A 10683-nucleotide genomic window follows, 5' to 3' on the forward strand; every position below is an offset into this window, starting at 1 on the left:
AAAAAAAAAAAAAAAACCCAAAAAAAAAAAAAAAATCATTTACAAGGATGTTCATTGTCCTGTTACAGGATAAAAGATATATATTTGTTTTGATATATATTATGTTTGTTACCACAATTGAGAAATGTTAAATGAAAATCACCTTGCCATTTAGTATTAAAAATGACAGTGTAAGGCCAGGTATGTGTGATGGCATATGCCTTTAATTCTAACACTTGAGAGGCAGAGGTAAACAAATCTCTGAATTCATACAATACTGAGTTCCAAGACAGCTAGAGGATCACAGTGAAGCTGTCGGAGGTGTTTGAGGGGGGTACGGGTGTGCTGTAGAAAATAAAAGCATTAACATGTTATAATATAATTATAACAAAAAATATACAAAAACACAGCATCCTATGCATATATGTGGATAGAGAAAAAGACTAGATGGAAACGTGATAACTATGAAGGTAGTAACTGAAGTTGGACTGAGGTTTTTTATTAACCGTGCTCTTTCTTTGCCTTTTTAAGAGTTAAGATTAATATTACTTTTATTTTTAAAAATTTAAAAGTTTTTATTTTTAAGTTTTACTTTAGGTCTATGTTTTACCTGCATGTATGTATATTGTGTGCAAATGTCTGAAGAGGCCAGAAGAGGGCACCAGTTCCCCAGAAACTGCAGTTAAAGACAGTTGAAAGTGAGCATGTGGGTGCTGGGACAGAACCCAGATCCTGCTAGAGCGAAGGAAAGACTCTTAGCCACTGCTCCCTTGTTAACTGCTAAAGAAGGGGGACTTCAGTGCATGTAGTAGTGCTAAGGCTTGTCTTGATTGCTCAGATGCTCTTGGTTGGCAAAAGCTAAGTGGATATGCAAAATAAAATTGTAAATTAATAAGAAAGGTCACTTGACAACTTATACCAAAGGAATAACACTGAGACTTCTTAGTTACTGTTTTTTAAACCCCAGTGCCATGTTTGAATGCAGTGGCTCATATCAGGCAAACCTTCTATATTACCCTACATCTCAGCCCATCCATTCCACTTAGTTAACAGTATTGCTGCTGTTAAAATGTACTTGAGGCTCCTTGTTGTAGGTACCTACAGATGAGCAGAACCATATTTCCAATGAGCTCAACAGTCATGTATTTTCCTACTCTGAAATTGTATTTTATTCTGTCTTGAGTAATACCATTTTTGTTTTGTTTTGTTTAAGGCAAGGTCTCACTATGTACACCTCTATCTAGACCAAGATAGCCTTAAACTCAGAGATTCACCTGCCTTTGCCTCCTAGGTGTTGGAATTAAATGTGTGCACAACTGGGTCATACAAGGATACCGGTTTTGACCAAAATTACTTAAGACTACTAAATGACTAAGGAGTTCTATGAAGGTCGTAATGTAGGAATGGCGAGGGTGGGGATGAAGGGGCCATATGTGGTAGTGTGTACAGTGAGACCCTGTCTCAAATCAAACAAGAATGGAAGTCCAGCAAGCACTGTGCTGTGACATGCTGCAAACAAGCCTCATCCCTCATCCACAGTCCCAACGTGCTTAGCAAGGTCTAGAGAGAGCAATTTCTCATCACTCCATCTCAACTACCTCTCCAATTTTTTACTTAATCCCCAGTTACAAACAAGTCACAGGCCTGGGCTGAGATAATAAACAGGACTTGGGCCAACAATTCAGCTTATACCTATGAGAGTAGAGTTTTTCTTCGCAGAAACTGCCTCAGTGCATAGACTGTGGCAGACCTGAGAAGTAAATTAAAGTCCTTTAGCCGGGCGGTGGTGGCACACGCCTTTAATCCCAGCACTTGGGAGGCAGAGGCAGGCGGATTTCTGAGTTCGAGGCCAGCCTGGTCTACAGAGTGAGTTCCAGAACAGCCAGGGCTATACAGAGAAATCCTGTCTCGAAAAACAAAAAATAAATAAATAAATAAAAGTTAAAGTCCTTTAACGGTAGCAACAATGAAATATATTTCACTCCAATGCTTAGGAAAGCACCCCCACCACTCACCAAAGGCATTAGAAAAAGGGGGGGGGGGCTGGAACTTCAAAAAAGCACCTACAGTGTCTCCACTCCCCATATGGTTCCTTCTACACTTATCCACTGTAGATGGGATAAATTCTGTCCAGCAAAAGCCTACAACTGAAAGAAGAGGGAGCCAATTACTTCTTTTGGTCAGCCCTTCAGGAATACACAAAGATAGAGATGATATAAAGGGAGGCAATTGTGTTCCATGCTCAAGGGACACAGTAGGTCAGCTCAACCCAAGGCAGTTTGACAAAGGCAGTGTTGTCCATCCTACTTACTCTACCTGGCAGTGAAACTGCTTTATATTATATATTTTATGCTATAAAGACTGTTACACCACACACATGGGCAGTGCGTGTGTGTGTTTAATGCCCATAGCAATCAGTGCTTCTGAGTCCATCTTGGAGTAGAGAGTCCAGTATCTGGAACATCAAAAGTACAAGAGGTTGTTGCTGCTGTGGTCTTTTTCGCTCTCCAACTTCAGCCTCATATAGGACACTCCCTATGACAGGTACAATTCGTTCCTTGCTCAGTCATTCCTGGCAGTGTTACTCATTCCTCATACAAATGGGCTAAAAGAAGGGTGGGGGAGTGTATCAGTGGGCTGACAAAGCATATGATTGTCAAGTTTCTGTTGAGAGCCCCTCTCTTACTTAGTTAGGATTTCAGTTGTTGTGATAAACACCATGACCATAAGCAACTTGGGAAGGAAAGGACTTTTATTTTATAGTCTGTAGTCCATCATCCAAGAAAGTTAGGGCGATATCTTAGGGCAGAAACCTGGAAGCAGGAACTGAAGCAGAAGCTATGGAAAGAGGAATCTTACTGGCTTGTTTTTCAGGGCTTCCTCAACCTTCCATCTTCTAACCCCCAGGAATATCAGCCCAGGGGTGGCACTACCCAAAGTTACCTGGGCCCTCCCACATCAATCACCAATCAAGAAAATGAAACACAAGTTTGCCCACAAGCTAATCTGGGGACATTTTCTCAATTGAAGTTTTACTCTAGCTTGTGTCATGTTGACAAACAGTAGCCAGCACACTAAGAAATATACTTGAGTTATTGCTAAACCTAAATCAGAGCTTCCCTGATGTGGTTAACATTAGGTTAACAGAGGCAAGCAGTTCTCAGTGAGTTTGAGGCCAGCCAAAGTTAAACAGCAAAACTGTCTCAAAAAAAAAAAAAATGTTTAAGCTATATTCTCTAATTTTATAGACAAGTAAATTCCCTATAGTTTCCACCAGTGCCACCACAAGTGCATCTTCAGGATGTCTTGGAATTGGAATTACATCAATAATAAAGAGCTGAACACCTATGCTTAAAAAGCTCAGGGTCCAAGGAAGTCCTGGAATTTCTACTCTGAGTCTCTTCCATTCAGGGAATGTCCATATGAAGTTTGATCATTCTGCCTGAGTTTTGTAGGAAAGGGTACAGGGTGAGATTCCCGCTCTGTTAGGTAGGTTTTGCACCTGAGACAGACAGAGTTCTCTGAGAAGTGGGTTTGCATGCATAAGGGTCCATTCTCATACCTTTCTTTATGAAGACCCTGACAAAGCCCAGCACCACAGATCTCTGTGCCCTCTCCTCAGTGAGACTATATTAAGAATCCACTCTTTCTACCCTCTTAAATCTTTCTTTGAAGCAGGCATGGTAGCTGGTATGGACTAGACTTGGGAAAGAAAGCCGAGGGAGAAGGATCACAAGTTTGAGGATGGTCTGTAGTATGCAATAAGATACTATCTCAAAAAAAGACTTCCTTGGACAGGGAAGTAAGAATAATTAGTATTACTCATTCTTGCTAAGACCTGTCTGATCTATGATAAACCTAAAAGGAATTGGCTCAAGCTACTGAAGTTTTGAAGGAGGAAAGAAATGGTTACATGAGATACAAGGAGAGAATAAGTGAAGATAGTATTACTATAATATGTTCTAGTTTCATGGGTTAACTACCTTTTGCTCCAGATTTGATCATTTAAAAATATTACATCCACTTTACGAGCCAACCATTTCTAATCCAATGATTCAGCCCAATCTAAAATAAAAGTGTTGATATACTTAAAGTCTCAGATTTCAGAGCGCTGCAGATTAGAGATCTCAATCCACCCATCCCTTTAGAGCATGCAGCACCTCTCATGTGCTTCCTAGACAGAGCATAAAAGAAGGTTGGCAGGAAAGGAATTCGGTTCTACTGCCCACACCCAGCCTATTGCTCCTCTGGTTCCTGAAAAGGCCCCTCTGCGATTTTCCTCCCTATAATCTCCCTCCTCCTCCCTCAATACATTAAGCTTCTTCTGAGACCAGAATTCCTGACTGAGGGATGGATGCCTGGAGCACTCTCCTCCACACAAAAACCATCTGTAAACTGGAAATAAACTGAAATAAAACCATCTGGTAACTGGAGAAGGGAAAGTAGCACATTTTAATCAGTTTCCTCCTTAGTAGCCAAGAGAATCCTAAACTGTCACATCAGAGGGACTGCGGGTGGAAGGTGGAGAGGGAATGGGACAGGGGATTTACAACACAGTCCTAGCTGGCCTAGAACTCTAGGTTGGCCTCACTCACAGAGATCCACCTGCCTCTGCCTGTCTTCTTAGTGCTGGGACTGAACGCATGCATTATCATACTGGCTGCATAGTTTTTTTATCTATGGTCAGGAAAGAGTTTATCAATGGTGCAAAGAAAGCATTTCTTTAAAATATTATTTTAATAAAAAAGCTACCCCCTTTCAAATTATTGATTTATACTTTTCAAAATCACTGTGGACCATCAATCCATATTCCTCCCTTGGCCACTCTTCCCATTCCCTGTTTTCTCCACATGAACTAGAAACCTGTCCCAAGAAACCTAGCTACATCTAGGTGATGCTGCAGAACCAGGTAGCAAGATCCCTCCAGAACACTGGCCAGCATCTCAGAGAAAACAGGGAGTGGCCTGAGTCCTGCTGGGCTCAGGAAGACAGTTCTTAGATACCCACTCAAGCAAGGGAGTAAACAGGCTGCTGCTAAAACGCCTCAAGGCATTCTCTCCTAACTTAACTTGGGAGTGCATTTATAAATGCTTATTTCCACATAATTACCTAAACACATAATGGTGGCCAGCTCTGGCTATGAGAGCTTCCTAAGTCTGTAAGAGACTAGGCAGAAAGTAAAGACACCCCACCCCCACCGCAGCCACAAGTACACTCACTCCACTTTTTATTAAAATAATCATTGAGGGCACCCTGAAGTCTTGTAATACCTCTAAGGTTGTTGAGTCCCTCCAGGAACTTCTGGTACTTGTAGGCGTTCATGCCTCGGCCCAGGCGGGGTTGGTTCAGTGGCTGGAAGGAGGCACCATGGTGCAGTGACAGCTGAGGACTGGAGAATGAACAAACCAACTGAACTCTATTCCCGGACTACTAGCTCCCAAGAACTGGACTTTGACCACAAGTACAAGTGACATCACCAGAGAAGCCTCATTAGATTACAGTCCTTTGTGCACCCTCATTTGTTGCAGTGAGCGGAAATACCTCCCAGGAGAAGCTAGCCCCTCCTTTGTGCAAAAAAAAAGTCAGAAGACTGTAACAACACCAACCTATCATTTGCCACCTCATCCGCCTCTAGACCCCAGCCCAGGCTCTGCTGGGATTCCGCTTGAATTCTAGACACACTTCAGGACACCAGTTAAGGGGTCCATTTAACATTTGAGAACAAAACTTTTAAAGGGCCACATTCACCATAAAAAAATATCACAACAGAAACTCTGAGGCAAATATCACACTGTAAAGTAACAGGTTTCATAAAACACTAACAACTGTGCACTCCTCATAGAAGCCATGTTTACAGATTGGAGACCACACATCAACACAACATAGAAGACTGCTTATCAACACCGTCCAAGGCAGGAGGAAGGCAACAGAAAATGTCAAGCCTATTTCCTAAATGCTTCTAGAAATACAATCAAGGACACAGGCCCCATTCCAAACTGTGGCACCAATTTACTCAATGGATCTGTTTTAAAGTTGACATGTGTCAGTAGTTATATAAAATTCTTTCTACTTCACTATTGTAAAAAGAGGGCCACCCTAACTGTCATGGGCTCTTAGCACTACATATGCACTATTACAGGCAGTGGTAAGCCCTTACTTTTCTACTCTATCACTGTAAGGAACTCAGAGTGGCTTCTCTGCAGCAGACTCATTGTTGAAAACATTTTCGTTAAGCAGCCCTTAGTTTTCATTTACACATTCAAAGCAAACAGGTTAACTAAACCTGCTCCAAAGGTACACATGGGACCAATGAAACAGCATAAAAAAAAAAAAACCTATGCTTCCCAGGCCAGAAATTGGATTTATTCCTGCTCAGCTAACATAAAAACCTTGGTATCCTAGAAACCCAGGAACAACTGATGGGTAAGACCTCACTGACAACCCACACCAGAGATAAATCTGCTCCACCCCACCCCTCCTAAGGCATAAAGTTTTCCAGATAAGTCGGCTCACTAACTGCCTTTCGGTCATCTAAAGTAGAACTCACAGTTTACTAAACACAATCATCTGCAAAGCTCCCAATTATACAAACTGGGGTACAAGCAGAGAACTTTATAGGCAGTGCTTTGAAAACATGGGCTGGCAGCGCGGTGGTGGAGCGCGCCTTTAATCCCAGCACTTGGGAGGCAGAGGCAGGTAGATTATTGAGTTCAAGGCCAGCCTGGTCTACAAGAGTCAGTTCCAGGACAGCCAAGGCTATACAGAAAAGCCCTGTCTCAAAAGCAAAACAAAACAAAACAAAACAAAACAAAACAACAACAACAACAATAATAATAATAATAATAATAACAGTAACCAACCCAAGCTTTCATGCTTTCAAATGCTACTTTTTGGTCAATGGTACTAACAAAATCCAGATTTGATAGCTCCCACCTGTAATTCCTGATTTACAGGGGCTATACAGTGAGTTTGAGGACTAACTGGAATAAGGTCCTATCTCAAAAAAAGGGGTGGAGGGCAGGGAGTAAAGGGAAGGGTCCTGGTTGGCCCATGCCTTTAATCCTAAAACTCAGTAGGCAGAGGCAGGTAGATCTCTGTGACTTCAAGGCCAGCCTGGTCTACACAGACAGACCCTTTCTCAAAAAAGGGACTTAGGGGATGAGATGGCTCAGTGGGTAAAGAAAGTATTTGCTACCAAGCCTGTGGACTCCAGTTTAATCCCACAAATTGTCCTTTACTTCTGCATGTACTCACATATGGGTTCAGGCTCTCTTCTCTCTCAACACACAAACAAACAAATGTACTTTAATCTTTTTTTCATGTCCCAACAAGGTAGCCAACCACTTCTTAGAAACCTAAGCATTAGGATTCACATAGGGAAACGTGGATGCATGATTCTTTTTCTCACAAGGCAACTTAATGCACAAAATAAATAGTAATTTAATGCTTTAAGGTCAGAAGTCAAATAGTAGGATACAGTTAAAAAAAAAAAGACAAGTATAGACTTTATGATGCCCTAGACCATCTCCACCACTGGAAGAAAATACACACACACACACACACACAGAGAGAGAGAGAGAGAAAATACACACACACACACACACACACACACAGAGAAAATACACACACACACAGAGAAAATACACACACACACACACACACACAGAGAAAATACACACACACATACAGAGAAAATACACACACACACACACACACACAGAGAAAATACACACACACACACACACACACACACACACACACAGAGTCTAACAGGCAAGCAACCTGATTCACCTCATGACAACTGGATACTTCATCTATGGAGGCAGCTGTGACTGAGTACAGATTAAGTTGGCCTTCCTAGAGTTTACTTATTTCTCCTAGAGCCTATCTATTTCTCCAGGAAAAGAATAGGCAATAGCATTTAGTGGAAAAAAAAACGTTAGAAACAGAGACAAAATTTAAATTCAGAGAGTAACCTCAAGATTCAATTTTTACCATTAACTAACTAGTTGGACAAGACTCCCAAATGCTTATAAAATTCTAATTCTTATTTTTTTTTAATTGAAAACCCCACTGAGAATCTGACAAAAAACTACAGATAATCTTTCCTAAGGGGGAAAAAACATATATTTACCTCTATCTAAATTTTTGTTTATGAGTGGGGAGGGGGCTCAATGAACCTCAGGTAAAGATGTCCTGAGGTGATGATCTAGTCAAACTTGGCAGAATAAGACATGAATATAAATACTAAAATGAATAAGGTATAAAGTGAATCTGAATCAACCAGCCAGAGAAGGCCTAAGTCTACTCAGAGACTCCTCCCACCTCCAGGAGAGCAGACAGCAATCTGACTTCAGACACAGCTGACTTAAAATAGCTACTCAACTGAGTGCATTTAAAAGACAACACATGGTACTTTGTCATTTCCTCTATGTGTTGCACCATAAAATTGTTTAACAAAATTTTATCAGATAAAATGTAAACAAAACCAAGGATGTTTTGGAATAAGTGAGTGAGTGGTGGTTCCATTTGGAGGCTCTTTGGGAGTCAGGGTGAAATACTCCAGTTGCAATCTTGGAGACAGGAACCTTTCTCTCCAGAAACTGAGTATTTCAAAATAACGCAGTCCAAATACCTCTACACACTCTATGGCTGTTAGTCTCACAAAGGTGTACAGTAAGATGCTAGCTCACATGGCAAGGGGAGACTCTGCCCTAAGTTTCAGACACAGACAGACAAATGTGGATGGCTTCAGACCTGGCAACCCAAAGGCACTCACTAGCCAGCTGCTGACAAAGGGGGAAAAGGCTCTGCTGTCTCCCACAGACCTTACAAAGGCACAAACACCTAACAGCTGAGTGGAGCTTGACTTGATACAGCCAGATCAGGAAGTGCAGAATACAAAGCACAAGGCACAGTCCTGATGGTTTCTGGCTTCTGACTCTCAGTAATGGGGTGACTATTAAAAAGGAATGTCTTGCCTTACCTTCAAGTGGGCTGGAGACAGAAGCTAGGAGACACACAAGCCCTGAGTCAAACTGAGGATACTGTTCCTGAGAAAGGAAAGCGAGTGTGCCAGCAGAATTGGGACTGAAAAGGAAGCTCCAGGCTTAGGGGGAGAGAACAGTCCTCCTGGACTTCGCACAGCTTCCTAAGGCTCCTCTGGAAACAATCAACTCTCTACCTCTCTGTGAAGCCATTCTCCTAAAAGCAAAGATCCTCATCCCACAGGGCACTACAATATCAGGTCAGTAACACTAACTAAGGATGCTGGATTAGGGAGTCTGTCCCAGGTTCATCCACATGCACTCTTTTTAAATGCTCACCAGGTGCCAGGCACTGGCTAGGGTCTGAGGACGCAGAGGGAAGGACAAAGCAAAGATAATGTCCCTTGTGAAAGATGAGGGTCATGTGTCATCAACTTAAGGGTACAGATGACTTCTGACCGCTCACTCTCCACACAAACTGTGAAGACAGGAGGTTGAGGGACACAGACAGTACATTCCCTTGTGTAAATACATGAATTTGCTTTGCAGCAGAAGTCATGCCATGATAGCCAGTTGCCACCACTATCCCAAAGCAGCTGCTGCCCAGGGAAGAGCAAACCTGTCTCCAGTGACTTCAGGGCCCAGTAATGAAAACAGGTGCAGGGTTCAGGGTCTTATTCAGAGTAGCAAAGATCGCTTTCTTCATTGTCTCTTCAAGGCAGCTTGTTTGAGAGTGAGAAGGGTTGAGTTACACCTTGTCCCCTAGCTTGCTGGAGAGGAAATTAGTTTGCTCTCTGAGAAAATGATTGCCCAAGGGCCAAAATTGCCCCTCCAGGGATGAGGAAGAGAAAACAAAAGAAGTCAGAACTCACGATTAGACAGAGAAGACTGACTGAGTAAGTCAAGGGAGGTTTCAAAGAGAAGGAAGTACATGCAGGTCTAGCCTAGAGAGTAATGGGAACTCAGTCTACCCTGGGCCCAGCCCAGGCCTAAGGAGATTCTGGTGTGCCTTAGACATATACTACAGGGCCAGACAAAGCTATGAAAAAGACCCTCGAAGGCCACAGGCCTTCAAATCAGTTAATACTCCTTGATCTTTGTCTTAGTCACTGTTCGATAGCTGTGAAGACATACCCTGACCAAGGCTACTCTGATGAAAGAAAGCATTTAATTGGGGGCTTGCTTACAGTTTCAGAGGTTACTCCATTATTATCATGGCAGGGAGAGTGGCACAATGGAATGGATGGCACTGGAGAAGCCATCCATTAGCTTAGAGGTTTACATCCTCTCAGCTGTAAGGCAGAGAGAGAGATACTGGGCCTGTCCAGGGATTTTGAAACCCCAAAGCCTACCTCCAATAACACACTTCCTCCAACAAGGGCATACTCACTCCTCAAGGCTACACCTCCTAATCCTTCTAATCCTTTTAAACAGTCCTACTAACTTATGACCAAGCTTCAAATATATGAGCCTATAGGAGCCATTCTTATTCAAACCATCACATCTCCCCCTTTTTAAGATTTATTTATTTTATGTTTATGAGTTCACTATAGCTGTCTTCAGACACAGCAGAAGAGGACATAAGATCTCATTACAGATGGTTGTGAGCCACCATGTGGTTGCTGGGAATTGAAATCAGGACCTCTGGAAAAGTAGTCAGTGTTCTTAACTGCTGAGTCATCTCTCCAACCTCGCATCCCCTTTTTGCCACCAAAAA

General features: G+C 42.3%; 1 protein-coding gene across 17 annotated transcripts in view; it reads right to left on the reverse strand.

Annotated features, from left to right (window-relative positions):
- Nucleotides 1-10683, reverse strand: part of LOC116096585 (microtubule-actin cross-linking factor 1) — a 353064-nt gene that overhangs the window by 273541 nt on the left and 68840 nt on the right. The window contains exon 1 of one of the 17 annotated variants that reach the window (XM_031378570.1): nucleotides 5250-5610. The exons of the other annotated variants lie outside the window; for them this stretch is intronic. Within the exon in view, the coding sequence (XP_031234430.1) occupies nucleotides 5250-5301 (52 nt within the window). The 5' untranslated portion in view covers nucleotides 5302-5610. Of the gene's footprint in view, nucleotides 1-5249; nucleotides 5611-10683 lie in introns of those variants that run through there. 17 annotated transcript variants of the gene reach the window in all.

This window comes from Mastomys coucha, unplaced genomic scaffold (assembly GCF_008632895.1).
Source record: "Mastomys coucha isolate ucsf_1 unplaced genomic scaffold, UCSF_Mcou_1 pScaffold18, whole genome shotgun sequence".
NCBI classification, from domain to species: Eukaryota; Metazoa; Chordata; class Mammalia; order Rodentia; family Muridae; genus Mastomys; species Mastomys coucha.